Source organism: Equus przewalskii, chromosome 2 (assembly GCF_037783145.1).
Source record: "Equus przewalskii isolate Varuska chromosome 2, EquPr2, whole genome shotgun sequence".
Taxonomy (NCBI): domain Eukaryota; kingdom Metazoa; phylum Chordata; class Mammalia; order Perissodactyla; family Equidae; genus Equus; species Equus przewalskii.
The window spans coordinates 21,773,040-21,798,574 of NC_091832.1; the positions used below are offsets into that span (position 1 = coordinate 21,773,040).

Here is a 25,535-nt window from a genome sequence, read left to right on the forward strand (position 1 = left end):
CAAAATTAACAGAATAGATATTCTTCTCAAGTGCACATGGAACATTCTCAAAGATAGACCATATGTTGGGAAACAAGGCAAGCCTCAATAAACTTAAGAAGACTGAAATCACATAAAGCATATTTTCTGACCAAAATGCTACGAAACTAGAAATAAACTACAAGAGAAAGGCTGGGAAAGTCACAAATACGTGGAGACTAAACAACATGCTTTCACTGAACCACCACTGGATCAATGAATAAATCAAAGGAAAAATCAGAAAAGATCTGGACACATATAAAACTGAAAACACAACATACCAACTCATATGGAATGCAGGAAAAGTGATCCTAAGAGGGAAATTCATTGCAATACAGGCCCACCTTGACAAACAAGAAAAATCTCAAGTAAGTATCTTAAACTACATCTAAGAGAATTAGAAAAAGAACAAACACAGCCCAGTCAGCAGAAGGAGGGAAATAATAAAAGAAAGAAATCAAATTGAAACCAAAAAACCAGTAGAAAGGATGAATGAAACAAAGAGCTGGTTCTTTGAGAAGATAAACAAAAATGGCAAACTCTTAGACACAGTTACTAAGAAAAAAAGAGAAAAGGCTCAAATAAATAAAATTAGAAATGAAACAGGAGAAAGTACAATGGATACCACAGAAATAAAAAGGATTATAAGAGAATACTATGAAAAAGTATATGCCAACAAATTGTATAATCTAGAAGAAATGGATAAATTCTTAGACTTATACAACCTCCCAAAACTGAACCAAGAAGAAAGAGAGAATCTGAAAAGACCAATCACAAGTAAAGAGATTGAAACTAATAAAAAACGTCCCCAAAAATAAAAGTCCAGCACCAGATGGCTTCTCTGGAGAATTCTAACAAACATTCAAAGATCTAATACCTATCCTTCTCAAACTATTCCAAAAAATTGAGGAAGACATAACACTTCCTAACAGATTCTATGAGGCCAACATCACCAATACCAAAGCCAGACAAGAACAACACAAAGATGGAAAATTACAGGCCAATATTGCTGATGAACATAGATGCAAAACTCCTCAACAACATATTGGCAACCTGAATACAGCAATACATTAAAAAGATCATACAACATGATCAAGTGGGATTTATACCAGAGACATAGGGATGGTTCAACATTCACAAATCAATGTGATACACCACATTAACAAAATGAGGAATAAAAACCACATGATCATCTCAACAGATGCAGAGAAAGCATTTGACAGGACTCAACATCCATTTATGACAAAAATTCTCAATAAAATGGGTATAGAAGGAAAGTACCTCAACATAATAAAGGCCATATATGACAAACCCACAGCCAACATCATACTCAACAGAGAAAAACTGAAAGCAATCCCTCTGAGAAGAGGAACAAGACAAGGGTATCCACTCTCATCACTCCTATTCAACACAATACTAGAAGTTTGGGCCAGGGCAATTAAGCAAGAAAAAGAAATAAAAGGAGTCCAAACAGGCAATGAAGAAGTGAAACTCGCCGTTTGAAGATGACATGATTTTATATATAGGAAAAAGAATCCACTGGAAAACTATTAGAAATAATCAACAAGTACTGCAAGGTTGCAGGGTACAAAATCAACTTACAAAAATCAGTTCTATTTCCATAGTCTAATAATGAACTAACAGAGAGAGAACTCAAGAATATAATCCCATTTACAATCGCAAGAAAAAGAATAAAATATCTAGGAATAAATTTGACCAAGAAGGTCAAAGACCTATACAATGAAAGCTAAAAGACATTATTAAAAGGAACCAATGATGACATAAATGGAAAGATAATCCATGCACGTGGATTGAAAGAATAAATATAGTTAAAATAGCCATACTACTGAAAGCAATCTACAGATTCAATGCAATCCCAATCAGAATCCCAATGACATTTTTCACAGAAATAGAACAAAGAATCCTAAAATCCACGTGCGGCAACAAAAGACCCCAAATAGCTAAAGCAATCCTGAGAAAAAAGAACAAAGCTGGAGGCATCACAATCCCTGACTTCAAAATATACTATAAAACTACAGTAATCAAAACAGCTTGGTACTGGTACAAAAACAGACACACAAATCAATGGAACAGAAGTGAAAGCCCAGAAATAAAAACACACATCTATGGATAGCTAATCTTCGACAAAGGTGCCAAGAACATACAATGGAGAAAAGACAGTCTCTTCAACAAATGGTGTTGAGAAAACTGGACAGCCACATGCAAAAGAATACAAGCAGGAGCCAGCCTGGTGGCATAGTGGTTAAGTTTGTGTGCTCCACTTCAGTGACCTGGGGTTCACAGGTTCGGATCTCAGGTGCCAACCTAGCACCACTCATCAAGCCATGCTGTGGCAGCATCCCACATAAAACAGAAGAAGACTGGCACAGTTGTTAACTTAGTGACAATCTTCCTCAAGCAAAAAAAAGAGGAAGATGGGCAACAGATGTTAGCTCAGGGCCAATCTTCACAAAAGTTAACAAAAATGGATCAAAGACTTGAAGGTAAGACTGAAGGTAAGAAACCATAAAACTCCTAGAAGAAAATATAGTCAATACACTCTGTGACATCAGTCTTAAAAGGATCTTCTTGAATACCATTGCTATTCAGTCAATACCATGTCTATTCAGTCAAAGGGGACAAAAGAAAAAACAAACAAGAGGGACTTCATCAGACTAAAGAGCTTCTGCAAGGCAAAGAAAACCAAGAACAAAATGAAAAGACAACCCACCACCTGGGAGAAAATATTTGCAAATCATATATCTGACAAGGGCTTAATCTCCAAAACACATAAAGAACTCACACAGGGACTGTCCCCATGGCCAAGTGGTTAAAGTTCCATGTGCTCTGCTTTGGCAGCTCTGGTTCTCGGGTTTGGATACTGGGCGTGAACCTACTCCACTCGTCAGCCATGCTGTGGAAGCATCCCACACACAAAAAACAGAGGAAGATAGGCACAGATGTTAGCTCAGGGCTAATATTCCCCAAGCAAAAAAGAGAGGAAGATTGACAATGGATGTTAGCTCAGGGTGAATCTTCCTCACAAAAAAAAAAAGAAGAAGAAAGTACACACACAACTAAATAGCAAAAAAACCAAACAACCCAATCAGAAAATGGGCAGATGGGCTGGCCTGGTGGCACAGTGGTTAAGCACGCACGTTCCAATTTGGCAGCCCAGGATCTGCCGGTTCGGATCCCGGGTGCGGACATGGCACCACTCATCAAGCCACGCTAGGGCAGGCGTCCCACTTATAAAGTAGAGGAAGATGAGCACGGATGTTAGTGCAGGGCCAGTCTTCCTCAGCAAAAAGAGGAGGATTGACAGATGTTAGCTCATGGATGAGATTCCTCAAAAAAAAAAAAAAAGAAAGAAAGAAGATGGGCAGAGGATCTGATTTTCCAAAGAAAATATACAGATGGCAAATAGGCACATGAAAAGATGTTCAACATGACTAATCATCAGGGAAGTGGAAATCAAAACTACACTAAGATATCACCTCACACCCATTAGAATGGCTATAATCACCAAGACAAAAAATAACAAATGTTGGAGAGGACGTGGAACAAAGGGAACCCTCATACACTGCTGGTGGGAATGCAAATTGGTGCAGCCACTAAGGAAATCAGTATGGAGATTTCTCAAAAAGTTAAAAATAGAAATACCATACAATCCAGCTATCCCACTACTGGGTATCTATCCAAAGAACTTGAAATCAACAGCTCAAAGAGACTTATGCACCCCTACACTCATTGCAGCACTATTCACTATAGCCAAGAAGTGGAAGCAACCCTAGTCCCCACTGACTGATGAGTGGTTAAAGAAGATGTGGTATATATATACAATGGAATACTACTCAGCCACAGAAAAAAGACAAAATCGTCCCATTTGCATCAATGCGGATAGACCTTGAGGATATTATCTTAAGTGAAATAAGCCAGACATAGAAAGACAAACACCATACGATTTCACTCATAAGTGGAAGATAAACTAACACACGGACAAAGAGAACACTTTAGTGGATACCAGAGGGGAAGGGGGTAGGCGGGTGGGTACAAGGGGTGAAGGGGTACATTTATATGGTGACTGACAAATAATAATGTACAACTGAAATTTCACAATGTTATAAACTATTATGACTTCAATAAAAAAAAAGGAACTCCTAAAACAGAAAAGTATAGTATCTGAAATGAAAAATTAACTGGATGGGTTAATAGCACATTAGACGATGTAGAAGAAAGTAACAGTGAAACAAGAAAACAAGGCAATAAAAACACTGTAGACAGAACTACAGAATGATAAAAGGTTGAAAAATAAGAAAGAGAACATCAGACCTGGGATACAATATTAAGCAGGCCAACCTATGTTTAATTGCAGTTGGAGGGATGAGTACTTAAAGAAATAAATTTTCTGCCAAAGTTGTTAAATTTAAAAGTGCTGAAAGAAAAAATCCCTGTCAACCCAGAATTCTATAACAAGAAAATAATCTTCAAAAAGGAAGATGAAATAAAAATGTTTTAGATGAAAGCTAAAAGAACATGTTATGAGCAAACCTGGAAACAAGAAATGTTAAAGAAATTCTTTATATAGAAGGAAAAAGATACCTGATGGAAACCTGGGTCTCCAGGAGAGAACGAACACTGGAAGCTGATTCAATTAAAAGTAAAAATAGACAACTCCATAATAATAGGTAAAGAGTTCAACATTTCTCTGCCAGTAATTGATGGAAAAAATAGTGAGAAAAATAAGTAAAAATATAAAAGATCTGAAAAGATGCTGTCAATCAACTGAATCTAAATGACATTTATAAAATAACCCCAAAATGACAGGATACATATTCTTTTCCAGTACACATGGAACAATCACCAACAAAGATCACGTGATAAATGATGGAAATATTGTATGGTATCAAATAGTGGAAATCATACAGAATATTTACTTTAACCAAAATGGAATTAAACTAGTACTCAACAAATGCACATTTGGAAAACTCTCAAATATTCAGAAATAAAACAAAATCCTTCTTAAGAAAAAAAAAGAAGGAAAATGAGAAAATATTATGAATTGAATGACAATGAAAACACAACATTTTAGAAGTGTAGTAAAAGAAGGGCTTAGATGGAAACGCATAGATTTATATGCCTCTGTTAAGAAAAAACAAAAGTCTGGGGTCGGCCCTGTGGTGTAGTGGTTAAGTTCAGCGCATTCTGCTTCTATGGCCTGAGCTTGCAGGTTCGGATCCTAGGCACAGACCTACACCACTCGTCAACCACACTGTTGTGGCAAGCCACATATAAGTAGAGGAAGACCGGCAGAGATGTTAGCTCAGGGCTAATCCTCCTCAGCAAAGGAAAAAAAAAAGAAAAGGAAAAAAGTCTAACATCTACAACCTCAACATCCACCTTAAGAAGCTAGAAAAAGATCAAATTAAATCCAAAGTAGAAGGAAGGAATAATAAAGAAAGAAGAAAAATCTATGTAATAGAAAATGGACAAACACTGGAAAAAAACTAATGAAATCAAAAGCGAGATCTTTGAAAAGAACAAAATCGATAAACCTCCAGACAAACTGATCATTAAAAAAAGAGCGACTACTATCAAAAAAACAAAAGTAACAAACGTTGGCAAGGATGTGGAGAAATTGGAACCCTTATGCAGCACTCTTGGTGCAATGGCAAAATGGTGCAGCTGTTACAGAAAACTGAATGGCAGTTCCTCAAAAAGTTAAAAATAGAATTACATATGATTTCTAAATAACTGAAAGCAAGGTCTTGAAGACATATTTGCATACCATGTTCACTGCAGCATTATTCACCATAGTTAAAAGGTGGAAACAACCCAAGTGTCTGTCCATTGATGGGTGAACTGATAAACAATACATGGTATATCCATAAAATGGAGTATTAGTCAGCTTTAAAATGGAAGGAAATTCTAGCACATGTTACAACATGGATGAACTTTGAGGACATCATGTTAAGTGAAATAAGCCATTCACAAAAGGACAAATGCTGTATGATTCCACTTATATGAGATACTGAGTAGTCAAATTCATAGAGACAGAAAGCAGAAAGGTGGCTGAGAGAGTCTAAAGAAGGAAGAATTGGGAATTGCCGTTTAATAGGTCTAGAGTTTCAGTTTTGCAAAATGAAAAGAATTATGGAGATTGGCTACACAACAATGTGAGTGTATTTAACACTATTGAACTGAACACTTAAAAATGGGTAAGATGGTAAATTTTAGTTTATGTTTATTTTACATTTGAAATATTTTAATAAAAAGTTAATACAAAGAAAGTTGAGAGAAGAAAAAGATACAAATTACTGATATCAAGCATGAAAGAAAGGACAGCACTAAAGATTTCATAGACAATAAAAGTGAATTAAGAAAATATTATAATCAACTTCACAGCTATAAATTTTATTTTATTTTTTTATTTTACTTTATTATTTTTTTTTTGAGGAAGATTAGCCCTGAGCTAACATCTGCTGCCAATCCTCCTCTTTTTGCTGAGGAAGACTGGCCCTGAGCTAACATCCGTGCCCATCTTCCTTCACTTTGTATGTGGGATGCCTACACATTATGGCTTGCCAAGTGGTGCCATGTCTGCACCCAGGATCCGAACTGGCAAACCCCAGGCTGCTGAAGCAGAACATGCGAACTTAACCGCTGCACCACTGGGCCAGCCCCATATAGCAATAAATTTTAAAATACCATGAAAAACTTTATGATGAAACATTAAAAAATTATTAACTTTATGGAAATGAACTCAACAGCTTAAATCTGCAATGTCTAAAACAGTAAACCATCAGCCATTTTTTACTATTTAAATTAAATAAAACTAAAACTTCAGTTTTGCACTCATCACATTTCAAGTACTCAACTGCCACAGGTAGCTAGTGGCTACTATACTTTAACAGTGTACATATAGAAGATTTCCGTCATCATGAAAACTTCTAGTAAACTGTGCTGACTTAGAGGAAATAGTTTGAAAGGTGCAAATTACCAAAAAAGACACAGAAGAAACAGAAAATCTGAATAGAGCCAGGCCCAGATGACTTCACTAGTAAATTAAACATTTAAGGAAGAAAATACCCATCTTATATGAATTCTTTCAGCAAATATAAGAGAAAAGAACACTTCCTAGCTAATTTTAGGAGGCCAGTATTACCCTGGAACCAAAATCAGAGAAAGATATGACAACCAAAGAAAACAATATACCAATATCCTTCATAAAGACAGATGCTTAAAACACCAGCATAAATACTTACAATTATTAGCAAATTGAATTTTAAAAGATATAAAACAAATAATATATCATAACAAAGCAGGATTTATCCTATGAATGCAAGGGGGTTTAATATTCAAAAATCAATTTACCACATTAACACAATAAAGGAAAAAACAAGACGATCATCTCAGGAGAAAAAGAAAAGGTATTTGACAAAATTTAGTATTCTTCATGAAAAAATCTTTCAGCAAACCATAAAGAGAAGAGAAGGTCCTCAATCTGAGAGAGGACAATTTATATATATGGTAAAGATCAACTGGAAACTGAAATTTTTAAAAAATCATTATAATGGAATAAAAAATAGGAATATTACATTTCAAATCAGAAAAGAAAAGGATGGATTATTATTCACCTACTTGGAAGGAAATAATTGGCTATCTCTATGGGGGGAAATTGTACCTCAATTTATCCACACATAAAAAATCCAGACAAAACATTGAATAGACAAAAAAAAATTGGAATGCTAAATTTCACAAAATATGCGCAAAATCTACAGACTGAGAACTACAAAAGGCAACTTACAAATTTAATAATAATTTAGAAATTTAAAGAAGACCTAAATAAACTGAGAAATATACCACACTCATGGATAGGAAGACTCAATACAGTTAAGACGTCAATTCTCCCCCAAACTAATCTACAGATTTAATGCAATTCCAATCAAAGTCCCAGTGACTTACCTGTAAAATTTACATGTCGATTTTAAATGTATATGCAAATACAAAGAATCTCAATAGACAAAACAATTTTTTTTGGTGAGGAAGATTCTCCCTGAGCTAATGTCCATTGCTAATCTTCCCCTTTTTGCTTGCGGAAGACTAGCCCTGAGCTAACATCTGTGCCAGTCTTCCTCTATTTTGCATGTGGGATGCCTCCACAGCATGGCTGAATACAGTAGGTCTGTGCCCAGGATCCAAAGCTGCAAACCAGGACCGCCAAAGGAGACGACACAGAACTTTAACCACTCGGCCACAGAGCCAGCCCAACAAAACAATTTTTAAGAACAGAGGTAAATGATTTATACTAACTCATTTTATAAGTCTGTAATTATTTCAAAGTGAAAATTTAAACTAAAAGTTATTTTAAAATATGGTAAGTTTTATTATCTGTACATTATACCTCAACAAATTTAATTTTTAAAGAATTTAATTTACAATAGCATAAGAAATTTAAAATATATAGGAATAACACAATACGCACAAGACCTATACTGTACTCTGAAAACTACAAAACATTGCTGAGGAAAAGGAAAGAAGATCTAAATAAATTAAAAGACAAGCCCTGGTGGCCTAGTGATTAAGTTCAGTGCACTCCACTTCAGCAGCCCAGGTTTGGTTCCTGGGTGCAGACCTACACCACTCATCTGTCAGTGGCCACGCTGTGGCAGCAGCTCACATACAAAAAGAGGAAGATTGGCAGTGAATGTTAGCTCAGGGCAAATCTTCCATAGGGAAAAAAAAAAAATCTATATTTTGGGGCTGGCCCCATGGCCGAGTGGTTAAGTTCACACACTCCGGTTTGGCAGCCTTGGGTTCCGCCTGTTCAAATCCTGGGCGTGGACATGGCACCACTCATCAGGCCATGCTGAGGCAGTGTCCCACATGCCACAACTAGAGGGACCCACAACTAAAAATACACAACTATGTACTGGGGGGCTTTGGGGAGAAAAAGGAAAAATAAAATCTTAAAAAGTAAATTAATTAAAAGACATACCATATTCATGAATTGAAAAACACTATTATTTAGACGTCAATTCTTTTCAAACTCATCTACAGACCCAATACAATCCCAATCAAAATCCCAAGAAGCTCGGTTTTTTTCAGAAATTGACCAAGTTGCTTCTAAGAAATTGCATGAAAACGTAAAAAACCTAGAAAAGCAAAACAACTTTGAAAGATATTATTTAGAATATCTAATTTAATATAAAACTAAAATAACCATGACAGTGTGGTATTCGCCTAAGGATAGACATATAGATCCACAGAACAGAATGAGTCCAGAAATAGACTCAAACATACAGATGAACTGATTTCCAACAAAAGTGTCAAGGTAAATACATCAGAAAGAACAATCTTTTCAGTACATGGTGTTGATATGACAAGATATCCATATACAAAACTTACTTATTTTGACTCTTACATTACATTATACACAAAAACTAACTTGAAATGGATAATAAACCTAACCATAAAAGGTAAGTCTAAAACTATAAAGTTTCTAGGAAAAAACAAGTGAAAATACTCATGATCCTGGGACAGGTTTCTTAGGACAGAAGGAATACAGATCACAAAAATGTAATAATGATAACAATATAATGAGACATCATCAAAATTAGAAACCTGTGCTTTTCAAAGGACACCACTAAGATAATGAAAAGACAAACAACAGACTGGATGGATGAATGGATGAGTGAGTGGATATGCAAAGAGATACATAGATAAATACAGACAGATGGAGATATAAAGATACCCCCATCTATTTCTATCTATTGATCTATATGACAGAAGACTTGTATCCAGAATACATAAAAAACTTTTACAACTTAATAATAAGAAAGACAATCAAATTTTAAAAATGGGCAAAGGTTTGAACAGACACTTAGCAAAAGAACACTTAAGAACGGCCACCAAACACAATGACAAAATGTATGACATCTTTAGTCAGCAGGGGAAATGTAAATGCAGCAAGAAAACCACATTGCAATGCCACTATTCGTCCCACTAAAACAACTATAATTCAAAGGACAAAGGGACCACAAAAATGAAATGGACAAATTCCTTGAAAAGTACAACTTACCAAGATGAAACTGGACACAAGATGAAACGTAAAATACATATAACCTTATATCTATTTGAAAAATTGAATTCATAACTTAAAACTTAAAACCAAGAAATCTCCAAGCCTCGATGATTTCACTGGTGAATTTTACAGAATATTTAATAAAGCTATAACTTCAATCATATACAAACTTTGTCAGGAAAATCCTTAACAAAATAGCAAATTTGAATCCAGCAATATATAAATACTAATATTCTTCAGCCATTCTTCAAGGTAAAATGGGAATTTTTTTTAAATGTAATAAAGCCTATGTGACAGAAACAAACAACAATTAGCCCTAAATGACAAAATATGAGAACTACTTAATTGGAATCAGAAATTAGTCAAAGATGACAACTATTTTGATTTTCATTTAATGTAATCCTACAAGTTTTAGCAAAAACAAATTACATAATTTGAGCAGTCACTGGGAAAAAGAAAGAAAATACTTTAGTTGATATGGTTTTATGTCTAGATAACTACAAACTCAAATTTTAAAAGACGACTAGATTTAAGAAGGGAATTCACTAAGACAGCAAGACTATTCCTGCAGTAAGAATCTAGAAATGAAAAAAATACTCCATTTGCAAAGGTGACAAATAAGATACTTAAGAACAAATGATACAAGAAAAGCACAATACATATTACTTGAAAACAACTATAAAATTTAAGCAAATGGCATAAAGCAAGATCTGTAGGATAAGATGTCTGTTCCCAAGTGGAAAAATATAATAAAAATATTGATTCTTCCAAGGGTAATATATAAATGTATTTTTCAGTTAGAATTCCAACACAGTATTTTTGGAAATTGATTTTATTCATGTTAAAATTTAGTGGAAGAATAGCTTAAAGAAAAGTTTTAAAATAACAAATAATAAAACTAAGACAGTAGCTTGACATACAGCAGATAAATGTCTATACCCCAAAGCCAATAAATATATAGTAATAAAATATTTCTTATAATAAGTACAAATGATAAAATCAATGATACTGGCATAGAAATAAATGTTAGTATTTAGTATTAATTATTAATATATAAATATTAATAGAATTAACAGAAATTCCAAAGAGATTCCCATATATATAGAACTTAAATATCTCAATGCTGGAATTCAGTTCAATGATGAAAACATCAACTATTTAGATAAAAAGATGAATCACTTAATATATGGCAGCAAAATCAACTATTCATCTGAAAACAAAAGTGGACCCCAATGTTATCCTATATCCAAAAATAAATTTCAAAGGAACTAAGATTTACATGCTAAAATGTAAAATTAAAAGCTTGCAAAATAATCCTTTATACAGTAATTTATAAAATTTTAGTGAAACGCATTAAAGATTTAAATAAATGAAAAGATATACCAACTTGATAGACAGGAAGACTCAATATCATAAACATGCCAACTCTCTCTCAATTGATCTATAGACTTAAGACAATTTCAATCAAATTCCCAACAAGATTTCGCTATTTGATTTTGTTTTGTTAGGGATTTGGAAAGATACTTCTAAAATGAACAGTGGCAAGAAAAGGCAAAACATTCCTGAAGAACAATTTTTAGGGATGTGAACCATCAGATTATCAAGACTTATTATGTAACTAAATTAATTAAAACAATAGGGTACTGGCACAGGAATAAACAAATAGTCCAATGGAACACTAACCGAGAATGTGGAAAAAAGTCCACAGATATACATTATAGAGCAGCTTTGCAGAACACCAGGAAAAGGAAATAGTATTTGATAAATGGTGGTGAGACAAATTTGTTGGCATTATGAAAAGAAATAAAACTAGTTCCCTAACCCAAGCCATACCAAAAATCAATTCTAGAATAACTCAAGAACTACATGCAAAAGGTAAAACCAATGAACATTTTAGGAAATAACGTAAGAGGTCTTTCTGACCTCAGCCTGGGAAAGATTTTCCTAAATAAAATGAAAAGAAAACGCAAACCATAAAGGCAGAGACTCATACATTGATTACCATTTGACTACATTAAAGTTAATTTCTGCTTATGCAAAAACTTTATAAAAACCAGTTTGAATTAGGAGAAGTTATCTGCAATATTTATAACCGATACGTTTACTCTTCAGAATATTTACAGAATTCCTATAATTCAGTTAAGAAAAGATCAACAATCCACAGCAAGTAGGCAACAGATTTAATTAAACAGCCATTTTGCAGAAGAGGAATCAGAAATGGCCAATAAACATGAAATATGTTCAATTAAATTATTATTTAGAGAAATGCAATTTTAAAAAAATGAAACCCATACCTACCATATTGACAAAGTTTAAAAGTCTGATAATATCAAGGATTGGCCAGAGGCATAGTGACTAAAACTCTAACCAATGGTAGAAGTGTAAATGGATAAAACTACTTAGGAAAATAAGTTTTGCATTTCTCGTGAAGTTGAAAATGTACACACCCTAAGCCTGAGCAATCACCTTCCCATATACCAAACCCTAGAGTAGGGGTAGGTAGACTATGTCTGCATTCTAAATCCAGAAGCCACCTGTTGTTTTCTATAACCCATAAGCTAAGAATGGTTTTCACATTTTGAAATGGTTGAAAAACAATCAAAAGAAAAATATTTCCTGACACTTGAAAATTATAATAAAGTCAAAATTCAATGTCCATAAAGTTTTATTGAAAACAAACAAGTTAATTCCTTTATGTATTGTCTATGGCTGCTTTCACACTACAAATGCAGAGTTGAGTTACTGCAACAGAGACAGTATGATCTATATAGCCTAAAATATTTACTACCTGGCCTTTTAGAGAAAAAGTTTGCCAACCCTTATACTACAGCAAGAGGTCTCAAACTTTTTTTTGACAAGACTCACCATAAGAAATAGATTTTTACATTGAATTCCACACATGGTACCTTCTTGTACATATCAGAAAACAAAAACAAAAGACAAGAATGTTCATAGAGGGAAAAGTGGTCATATTTTGGAAAACTAGACACATGAAGAAGTATAGAGACAACAGAATGAATTTTAAAATTGTGTATATTTTAAACACAAGACCTAAAACTATAAAACTCCCAGAAGAACATAGGAGAAAAGCTGCAGGACACTGGATTTGGCAACAATTTCTTGGATATGACACCAAAACCACAGGCAACAAAAGCAAAAACAAACAAATGAGAACACATCAAATTTTTTAAACTTCTGCACATCAAAAGAAACCATCAATAGAGTGAAAGGGCAACATATGGAATGGGAGAAAATATCTACAAATCCTACATCTGATACAGGATTACTATCCAGAATACATAAAAAAGTACAACAACAAAAACCCAAATAATCCAATTCAAAACTGGACAAAGGACTTGAACAGACATTTCTCCAAAGCAGATATACAAATGGCCAACAAGCATATGAAAAGATGCTCAACGTCACCAATCATTAGAGAAATGTAAATCAAAACTACAATGAAATATCACATCACAGTCATTAGGATGGCTACTATCAAAAACACAGAAAGTAACAAGTGTTGGCAAAGATGTGGAGAAATTGGAATCCTTGTGCACTGCTAGTGCAAATGTAAAATGGTGCAATCACTACTTGAAAACAGTATGGCAGTTCCTCAAAAAACTGAAAACAGAATTACCATATGAGTCAGTAATCTCATATCTGGGTATATATCCAAGAAAAACGAAAGCAGGATCTTGAAAAGATATTTGCATATCCACATTCACTACAGCATTACTCACAATAGCCAAGAGGTGGAAGCAACCCAAATGCCCACCAAAGCATGAATGAATAAACAAAATGTGATATATCCATACAATAGAATACTATTCAGCCTTAAAAAGGAAGGACATTCTGAAACATGTTACAACCTGGATGAACCTTAAAAGGGGGAAGGAATCTTCGTTCACTGGGTATAGAAATTTCAGTTTTGCAAGATGTAAAAGTTTTAGAGATCTGTTGCACAATAATGTCAAAGTACTTAACACTACTAAACGGTATAGTTAAAAGTGATTAAGATGGTAAATTTTACATTATGTTTTCTAACACAATTTTAAATAATTAAATAAAAATTGTAATATATAAATGAATTACTATACATAAGTGATGAATGAATGAGAGCCACATGCATCAAGACAGTCATACCTCAGGAATACAGAATGAGAAAAAAGGAAGTGATAACGTACAGTTCGCTTCAAATACAATACAAAGTTCATAATCAAAACTAAACAAGATATTGATTAATAGTGCAAATGTGGTAAAAACTGTAAAGAAAAGCAAGGAAATAAGCAAAATTCAGGATGATGACTATTTGGAGAGGAAAACAAAATGAGACTGAGGAATTGGCACCAAAGGCACGATGATGCACATTTTTTTAAAGCTAGGTGGTAAAGTCAAGTTTTTGTTTTTTGTATACATCTCACATGTTATAACTATTTTTGTGTTTACTTAATACTTTATGCAAATAGTCTTCTAAATATTCCAGGAAACTTTAGGATAGCATATAATCAAGGGGTAAGGAAAACTATTTTAACCAAGACTGAAAACCATGATGTTAAAAAAGATCAAATTTTTATAGGTAAAAAACATTTGTTCAGGAAAAGATGAGACAAACAAAAGGAAACAAAGCAAGGGAAATCAAAACCCTCTACTCCATTATCAAAAGAACTTTAGGTCATGCATTCTAAAAGCTAGATTTTCTGAATGGTTAAGTGACTATCTTTCTAAATGTATACTTGAATCTTCTTTCAGATTCATCCTTTACCATGCTTATTATGACTTGACTTAATATTTATTACAATATAAAACAAGCCTACAACTAGGCATGGAAAAGAAAAAACTTTAAGAAATGGGCAAAGGATATTCAAATTTAACAAACAGTTATGACTAGATAATACAAGGGAGCCAGTCCAAACGTTAAACTCAATAAAAGCTGCTTAAAATCAAATTCAATAGGAATTAAGAAAATGCAAATTAAATTTAACACTGTGCTATTTCACATCCATCAGATTGCGGAACATGAAGAAGAATTATAATATACACTGATGAGAAGGAAAAGTGTTATTACACATTTCTGGTGGAAATGTGAGGCACTAAAGTTTTTTTGAAAAGCCAGCAATATCTATTAGAATTATACATATCCTTACATCTATTAAAATTATACATACCTTTTACCCCAAAATCCCCACTTTTTGTAATCTATCCACAGATATAAAGCCCTTATATAATAAGGACATACATTAAAGGATTTTTAATACATCATTGTTTATTGTGGCAAAAAAACTAGAACAACATGAATGCCTAAAAACAAGGCAAAAAATGACTTCTTGTACCTCTAAATCATGGAATGTTAAACTACAAGAGTTGGAGCTATCCAGAGGCTGGTCCCGTGGCATAGTGGTTAAGTTCGACATGCTCTGCTTCAGCAGCCCAGGTTTGCAGGTTCACAGTTTCAGATCCCAGGCGTGGACATATGCCACTCGTCAAGCCATGCTATGGCAGCAACCCATATACAAAACAGAGGAAGAGTGGCACAGATGTTAGTTCAGGACTAATCTTTCTCAAGCAAAAAAAGAAGAAGACTGGCAACAGATGTTAGCTTAGAATGAATCTTCCTCACCAAAGGAAAAAAAGAAAAAAAGAGTTGGAGCCATCCCAGTTGAGGTAGAGGGACATCATGAAGTACTCAAGTGAGAGAAGTCAGGTGAAGAAATGTATGTATATGATAATTCCATTTGTTAAACAAAAAACCACCACCCTCAAAATCCTTACATACGTCTATCTGTATACATTTGTGTATATAATGATTTTATGAGCACTGGAGAAAAACATGAAAGGCTACCTACGAAGCTGTTGACATGGCTTATGAGGGGTGAAAGGGACAATGATATGGAAAGGAGAGACTAAGCCAAGAGAAAAGGCAAAGTTACTCTTAAAAAATCATATATGATCAAATTTGCGCAGTTTATGTTTATGTATTACAGGAAGTGGTTAGCGTTGTGAAGAAAAAATATAGACCTATAGGATCAATTTTTTTTAAAGCCACCTTCTGGTTTAGAATAAAATATCCTAAAACAGGATTTTATGCCGTGACAGCAGATTGTATTTTCCAAATATGGTTGCAATGATACCTCCCATCTACATGCTTTCTACACTGTGACCTTGATCCTTCTCCTACCAAGAAGTGAGGTCTATGACCTCTTCTCCAGAATCTGGGCAGGCTTCTGACTTACTTGTAACCTGAAGAATATAGTGAAAGTGATGCTCTGTGACTTCTGAACATAGGTGAGAAAAGATTCTGTTTCTGCCTTATTTGCTGAATTACTCTTTTGCTTGGAGCCCTGAACCACCGTAAAAGAAATCCAACTACCCTGAGGCTGCCATGCTATAAGGAAGGCAAGGCAATAGAAGACCATGTATAGGTGCTCGAGACAGCAGTCCCAGTCTTTGAGTCCTCCTAACCCAGACTAGACATGGACAAATGAACTTCTGGATTATTCCAAAATCAAGTCGGTGAGCTTTCAAATCTCCTCAGCCAAGACCTAAGACACACTGTGGAGCAAAAAACAAGACATCTTCCATATACCCTTTCTGGATATCTGAGCCACAGAATCCAGGAGCATAATAAAATTGTTATTGTTTTCTACCACTAAATTTGGGGTGGTTTGTTAAGCAACACATACCAATAATCAGAATGCAAATTCAAACTATGTCTTATCTTAAATAATTTAGACAGTTGGCTCTAGAAAATTATGTTAACTGACTTAAAACGTGACACTAGCAATGACAAAGTCAAATTTCTAAAATATGCATCCGAGGTACTTAAAATTCTTTCACAAAATAATGGGAAGAAAAGCATTATTTTCTAAATTAGTATTATTTAACCTAGTAGGTTTAAATACGTACATAATTAACAAATGATCACTAGACATCTGACATTCATCCATGGTCTGAGAACATGTATTCTAGATGGCAAAAATTTTAGTTTTTAGATCTTTTCATTGGGAAAATGGGTGAGAACCCTGTATTTGGAATCATCTTATATTCAAACATTTATAATATACTTTCACTCTTATTAGTCTCTTATACTACTGATCAACCTAAACTAAAATTCACATACAACTTACATCTTCCTTTCATTGTTAAAGTTTCTGTGCCACCTCAATTTCAAAGATAATAATCTTGAAATACAGCTGTGAATTGTTTGCAAAAATATACACCTTTTAGCGATACTATAGAGATAAAGCAAAAGTTAGTTTAGTCCATTTCATTAAAAAACTTTATACAATTTGCTTAATTCAAAAATAAGTTATGTCTATTTCATGAACTAATATTTAATAACTAAAATACTATTTAATAACTAAAAGATTCTTGAGAATAGTGGGGTGTTTACAGTCGAGGTCACCTCAATTTTGTACCCATGTTTATACCCCAAAGAAGACTATCTAGGCTTTGGTTTTAACATTTTTGTGAAGAAGATACTCCTTCACAATGCTGGAAGGATCCAAACAATATTCAGCAATAGATAACGTAAATAGAAATCTTTAAGTAGTTCCAGGGTTTAAAAAAAAAAAACTGCTCAATTTACCAGTTCTTTTAAAAATTGAGCTGCATTGATAAGACAGATATATTTCAAACACAAACTGACATTGATACTCCATAGGCAGCCACAAAAACTTGTCATGGTTAATACCCATTAAAATATTTTAGTTACTTTTAGGACTTAAATTACTTTAAATTATTCTTTTATTTCTACCAAATAATTATTATTCTTCAAAACCTGTGATTCCAGTGATCTAGGGGGCAGTTCAGAAATAGGTAATGAAAGATTTAAAAGGAACAAATTTGGAGTTAAGTAATCCTACATTCAATCCTGATTGCACCACATAAAAGCTAAAAAATGTCTCTAAGCCTTAGTTTCCTCCTTAGTAAAACAGAGACCATTGTAATGTCTAGAGGGTTATTATGCAGAGACTGCATACCTAGTAACAACTCTCCCCCTTTTTCTTACCAAGAGATCCTTGATTTTATTGTTGGCAACAATGGACTCAGCTAAAGGGTTACAATTCCCAGATTTCCCTGAAGCTGGGGTGGCTAATGAGACGTAAACCAAAGTACACAGGTATAGAGTTTCTAGGAAAGTTCTTTAAGAGGCTGATTCTGTTAAGAAGTGTGCCTTTTTGCTTTCCTCCCTATCCCAGCGCAGGATGATGATAAAGCAGCCATCTTAGAACATCAGGGAATGGAAGCCATGTGCCAAGGATGTCATACAGAAAGCCAGAAGGCCCCTGGATTCCTGATAACCAGAGCCATCTTACCATCTTCATGAGGATCAAGGCTGCCCCAGGAAGAGAAGCCCAAGGCATCCTGCCCTACATACCAATCTATATCATCCTCCAGGAAGCATAGGACATCCTGATCTGATCCGACCTGATTCGGATCCAAAGTTATAGGACCACCCAATAACCAGACCTCACCTACACTGGTACCATTTTAATGATTTTTTTCATGATCTTTCCTACGTCTTGTAAAGAAATAACTCATGTACCTATGCCTTATAAATTTAGCCCTACTCTCAACCCATTGCAGCTCTTTACTGCCCATGAGTCCTGTCCCCATGCTGCAGCTCTTCACTGCCTGTGGGTCCTGTCCCCATGATACTCCATGCTATTCTCTGAATAAAACAGCAGTACTGCCAGACCTTGAGAGTCCAAGAAATTTGTCTTTCGACTCCTCAGCTCACAGAGCCCGCATCAATCTGGGCTTCTTTAACAAGAAAAATAAATTTCTATTATGTTTTATACATAGTTGAACCTAATCCACTAGTTGATACAATTATTATTAAGGTTTTTAAAAGATAATATATGTAAAGTTTTTCACAAACTCAAATGCTGCAAGTAATCAAAATAATGTGAATAATTTTTTTGAATCCAAATAACTGTACTTCATGAACAAATTAACAACGCTCTTATTTTTTCCTTAAAGTTCACAAGTCTGTTATATAAACTTATTCTATCAGTAAGAAAATCAATCATTGGTGAATGACCAGGTGGTTATCTTAGAGCCATTTAATGAATAAAAGTCCTTGATTTAAGGTAGCAGCTATATGAACACATTTTAAAAAAATCTCTCTATTAACTTCTTTCACACTTCACATAAACTGGCAATGGTTAAGGAAACAAGAGTTAGGATAATCCACCGTATGAGTTACTTCCTCTGTCACCATGTTTCTTAAAAAATCCACAGCACAAATTCTCCTGACAAGTGATAAAGTAGAAGTCAGACAACCCTACTTTCTCTTTTGACTTTCATAAAATGTTGAAGCCTTCTTTTATATCCCTTTTATTGAAAATACTACATTTTTGGAAAGTCAACTCAGCTTTTTCATGTTTAAACCAAATTTCCCAAATTCCTCACTGATGGTGTTAGGGTCTATCAGTTTATGTGTGTCAACAATTAGCGTATACTCCTATATTTTACTGAAAGTTTCAGATGGCTCTACCCTAGGAGAGCTGGATTTGATCTACAAAACAAATATTGGAAGCCCCATGTCCTGGTCATCTTGGGCAATGAATACATGGTAAGTCCAGTACTATGCTGGACTTTTTGAGGGACTTGCCTGAGAAACAGTGAATCTCCTTTATTCTAGACATGGACCTCAAGACAAAATGGTAGGCCTTGAATGACCATCTTTGGAATCAGACACTTCCTGAATACCATCTATAGCAATTTGCCCTCATCTCTCCTGGACAGGTGTCTATGTTCCTGAATCGTCTTTATGGAGACAGGCCAGAATCCCTTCCAAGCTAGTCTCTTCTCTGCCTCCAGAGCCTTCAACAGCCCTTAACAATAAAGTACCAGAAAGGGGGAGATAAAGAATAATCTTTACTGCATCATTTGCACTCAGCATTTGGTATAAAATCCTCTGCTTGTAAACCTCCAGCCTAAAAATGTTTTTGAGGGTGAAGCAGAAAAGCAACAGGCACCAGAAATATAATCCCCAAATGTTGGGAGTAGGAACCCAAGTACAGGAGCTTGGTTACCACCTCAAGATTCCCGTTACTACTTTGATTGTTGTTACTACAACATCTTTAAACAAATAAATCAAATTAAAACCTTCATTAGAAAGCTATTAATCTGATTAATTTCTATTACTAGTACAGACTTGAGCAAAGCAGAAGCAGGTAATCAAAAATTAGTCAGGGAAAGAGAAAAGCAGTGGCTGAGGGATACGTTCTAACAGTCATGATTTACTTTCTGACTCTGTTTTCTCTGACCATACAAGATTGATTCAAAGACAAACATCAGATCCAAGCTGGCCCAATCATAATCTTTTTCCCAGGAACTAGAAATTTAAAATGGATATACAAAAAGACTGAAAGTCATTGGAGCATAACTGCTTTCTGGCAGCACTAGAGAGAGCAGGCCGATGATCTCCTTTCATTGAGCTCCCTGGAGGAAATTTGTTCTTGACCTCCTCCCTAAATTCTGTGACATATCCCAATATGCTTCTAAAGTTTCTTCTGCATTAGCTAGCTAGCTGGAGCCTATTTTTGTTGCTTGTGTGCAACAAAAAGGACATTCAATAACTAAATACACTGAAGATCAAAAGAGCTAGTACCTTTCAACATTAACCTTAAAAAACTGTTATCAGTCAAAAATATCAACAAACTAATTCCAAAGAGAAAGAAAGTCCTCAGATCCTACTGGTGAAAGTAAACTTAAAAAACAAAACAAAAGAAATGCACACTGCACTTAACTCAGGAACTCTCAATGATGAAATTTGTCCTTCATAAACAACTGCACAAACCTCTTTTGACGAGTCATCAATACTATTTTTAGAATTTATCCTACAGAAACACTTCAACAAGTAGACAAAGATATATATAGGAATACATACTTAATATTGTTTGTAATAGTGAAAAACTGAAAATAATATACACACGCATCAAAGAGGAAGCTGATTATAGTACAACCATACAATAAAATGCTAAGCAGTCATCAGAAAGAATGTAATAGGTCCAAATTCACTGAGTTAGAAAGATGTCTAGGCAGTTGAATGAAAAAAGCAAGAACAGTATTCATATGATCCCTATACACATACATAAATCCCCACCTACCATATATCCATATATATACTTTCATAGAAAAAAAGTCTGGAAAGATATATATTAAACTCTTAAAATTGGTTATCTTTGGAGAATGGTAAAGACAAAGGCTTTTATTTTCTGCTTTATTCATTTTTGTACTATAAAATTGAATGTATTACTTTTATAATCATAAGACACAAAAGTTTTTTTTAAGAAAATCATGTAACATGGAAAGACTATAAAGAGAAAATGAAGAGACCCTGTAAACAAAGTAGCAAACTTTCTTGAGTATTAAGTTCAGTATCAACTTTTACATGATTCACACATACACAAAGTCTGACTATATTTCAATATTAATAACTGTGAAAATAAAATATTTACTTTAAAAAAAAGTAAGACTTTTAACAATTCAGATCAACATGCTGCAAATACTAACAGGGCGTGATGAGATCTAAACTAAATCAAAGTGAACCATCACAGTAACCAGCCCTAACTAAACACTGTTATAGATAAATGCTCTCTCTAAACTTATAATTATTATCTATGTAAAGACATGATTGGTTTTTTTCTAAAATGGTACTTACAGTTCTCTACAATTTCATCAAAAACTGCACCAGTTTTCTGGTCAAACTGTAAAAGCAAAAAAGGAAAAAGAAAAGTAACATTATTCTCATGTTCTTCCACCATACTTTTTGGCTTCCTTTCCTGCTCCCCCAAGAGCTGTCATTTTCAACCAAGGTGTACAAATACACAACAACAGAAACAAAACACCGCCAAAAAGAGTAAAGGAAAACTAGGGGCTGGCCCCGTGGCCGAGTGGTTAAGTTCTCGTGCTCCGCTGCAGGCGGCCCAGTGTTTCGTTGGTTCGAATCCTGGGCACGGACATGGCACTGCTCATCAAACCAGGCTGAGGCAGCGTCCCACATGCCACAACTAGAAGGACCCACAACGAAGAATATACAACTATGTACCGGGGGGCTTTGGGGAGAAAAAGGAAAAAAATAAAATCTTTAAAAAAAAAAAAAAAGAGTAAAGGAAAACTGAGAATGAACAAAGGAAGTTCTCAGGCCAAAGCCCCCAAACCAAAAACAAAGAGATAAACACATGCCCTCTCTATAAAAAAACTACTTATTTCTTAAAAACCACATTTATGTCACAAAATACAGAGGATCAGATATATCAAGGATCATATATATTTGTAACAATAATAAACACAGTCAATCCTTATTGAGAACTTACTAACACTCACTGAGAACTATGTAAAACTTCTAATCAAAACTTAACAGAGGGCCAGCTGGTGGCGCAGCAGTTAAGTTTGCACGTTCCACTTCGGTGGCCCGGGGTTCACCAGTGTGGATCCTGGGTGCGGACATGGCACTGCTTGTCAAGCCATGCTGTGGCAGGCATCCCACATATAAAGTAGAGGAAGACGGGCACGGATGTTAGCTCAGGGCTAATTTTCCTAAAAAAAAAACCCCAAAAGAATAACAAAAAAAAACTTAACAGAACATCAGCACCAATAGGTTTTGCTCTTGGGCAAAAAGGCAGAAATCTGCTGCTCTTTAAACAAAAGTCAGCCATGTTACAGGGATGGTTCCTATTTGAGTATGTTAGGACTTACGTCAGAAGCAGAGCCAAGTCTAAGGTAATTTCAGACCTTTAAAACAGATAAAGGGGAAAGACTAGCACGTTCCACCCCTAGTCTTTAAAGGTCTCCTCACTTTGGCAAGTGTGAGCATTCCAGCCTCCTGCTCCCCTGCCTACTGCTCATCAACGAGCCAAGAACACAAGGAAGGCTGCTCCTTGATAAACCTGGCCTACCAAAACTGAGAGTGTGAACCCCCATTCAAGGAAGAAACTTTTAAAGGAAAAGAACTTTACGTACCTACATAACTAAATACCTACATAACTGCTGAGGAAACACAACAGCTAGCTATAGTAATCAATAGTATCTGATATCCATAAATGTGAACAACCAAGGATCCCAGGTTTCGGAAAGAAACTATGTGAAAGAGAAGATTCAAGGTGAATAAACAGCACAACCACTCAAGAAGGAAACAATTAATTTACAGAAAAGAAACTTATAAAAACTATTTTAAGTGGTATCTGAGAGGCTACAGATGCAAAAGACTAAGCACAGATAGCCATGAAAAGGAGACATGAGAGAGTATTTCAAAACAAGAAAATGACCGCAAAAATAAGAATTTTATTGGACAGGCTAATGACAAAGTTTTCAATCAGTTTCGAAAAAAAATAAAACGAAAAGTCAGAGTTCAAAAAGATATTTTATATGACGAGATAAAAGACTGATTCAATAGATGTAACAGGAATCTCAAAGGCATCCCCAAAGAAGAGAACAATGGAGAAGTGAAATAATGAAGAAAATTTCCCTGAACCAAAAACATGAATATTTGAGATTAAATGGGCCCATCAAAGACCAAAGAGAAACGAAAAAAAAGGATACATCCTGGTGAAATTTCAGAATTCCAAAAGAAAACAAGAGGAGGAATACAAAGAATTATAGTGCAAGTGATTCATAAAATATATTTAATGTAACAGAATTCAACTATACAAACACTGAAAAGGAAAGAAATAGTAAAGGCCACTCTGCCTACCATTGCACTCCAAGAGCTACACTCCAGAATGAAAGGGAAATGGCGATGTGACTGCAAGCCAAAGGATGAAAGCACTTGTCTCCATTAAGAAGGATCCAAGTGTTTAAAGATAATGCACTTTTTGTATAATACTGCCTCTAGACACTTTACATGGTGCTCAATCAAAGAAACTACAATCTTACTAAAAAAAATGGGGGGCCAGCCCAGTGGCACAGCAGTTAAGTACACACATTCCGCTTCTCGGCGGCCCGGGGTTCATCAATTTGGATCCCAGGTGAGGACATGGCGCCGCTTGGCAGAAGCCATGCTGTGGTAGGCGTCGCACGTATGAAATGGAGGAAGATGGGCATGGATATTAGCTCAGGGCCAGTCTTCCTCAGCAAAGAGAGGAGGACTGGCAATGGTTAGCTCAGGGCTAATCTTCCTCAAAAAAAAAAAAAAAAAAGGTAGTGATATTACCAAAGGTGGTATATCTATACACTATGGGTGACAAAGAGATTTTCTAAGATAATTTGAACTATGTGCCATTTCATCTCGTGAACTGGTTCTAAAATCTAACTCGTAAGATAAGACTGCTCTATAACAACAATCAGACTGATAGCATATTTCTCCCCTGTAAGCTGGAACACAAAAGATCAATGACTTCCACATTCTAAAAAGAAAAAAAAAAATTGGAATTCAGACCACTCAAGTGTTATCATAAAAAATATTTAACAAAATGAAACACAATTAAAATTATACTGGATACAAAAAAAACACAACTGATTATGACTCAGAAGAAATGAAGAAACCTAGACGGGAAGAACATCAGGTGTTGACGCTTTAGAAGACACTCTTTCTAGTGGCAAAAATTCCAGGATTAAATTTCATTCTCTATGGTTCAAAACCAAACCCTTGTTTTACTACTTCTCCCTCCCTCCTTCTCAAATAGAAAATAAAAAACAAAGACTAAAACATTGTCTCTTGATGCCAAACAATCTATACGCTTGTTTACAAATAGACACAGTATCATGCAGCAAGTCCCTTTTGTTGACACTGGGTACACAGTTCCAAAACCATAGGGACAAAATAGAGTAGCAGCTGCCAAAGGCTGGGGGTGGAGGAGAAACAGACAATGATTGCTAATGGGTACAGGATTTCTTTTTTGGGTGACAAAATGTTCTAAAATTGATTGCAGTTGCACAACTGTGAAAATACTAAAAACTACTGAAGTGTGTGCTTTAAATGGGTGAATTGCATGGCATATGAATGATACCTCTATATAAAGCTGTTTTAAAAACACATTGAGAAAAATACCTCCTATGAAGTTTAGGTATTAAAAACTGAAAGACACTACTGAAACAAGATTAACTACGGAGATGTTATGTGAGCAGAAAGTACCAGCAATTTTAAAGATTAATTTTTAAAATATATATTCAAATGTGTTAAATAAATGTTTAAATACCATGAAGCCCCTCAGGTGCAATTTCCCGTGTTGAGGTTAGCTCATTTTAATGTAAACCTCTTTATGTATGTGAACTTGATAAGGTAGAGCATCAATTAAGAGAGAGTCTATCTTTGACTCTCCTTGATTTTGTTTTGTTTTTATTAGTTTTAATTCAAACCTGCTGGTAACTACTTACTTAACATCATACAATCAGTAAGACTAACATTGTTCTCAATTAAATGATGGGCAGGACTCCAGAACACTGCTTGCCCTATAATCCCACCAACTGGGTGACGACAAATTTA

At 34.8% G+C, this 25,535-nt stretch overlaps 1 protein-coding gene across 16 annotated transcripts in view; it reads right to left on the reverse strand.

The window, feature by feature from the left end:
• ZMYM4 (zinc finger MYM-type containing 4) overlaps nt 1-25,535 on the reverse strand; it is a 168,033-nt gene that overhangs the window by 68,845 nt on the left and 73,653 nt on the right. For 11 of the 16 annotated variants that reach the window (XM_070610328.1, XM_070610341.1, XM_070610333.1 and 8 more), the window contains exon 2: nt 21,774-21,819. The exons of 2 other annotated variants lie outside the window; for them this stretch is intronic. In XM_070610328.1, the coding sequence (XP_070466429.1) occupies nt 21,774-21,819 (46 nt within the window). Of the gene's footprint in view, nt 1-15,432; nt 15,593-21,773; nt 21,820-25,535 lie in introns of all 16 variants that reach the window. 3 more of the 16 variants (XM_070610335.1, XM_070610329.1, XM_070610337.1) reach the window with 1 other exon arrangement.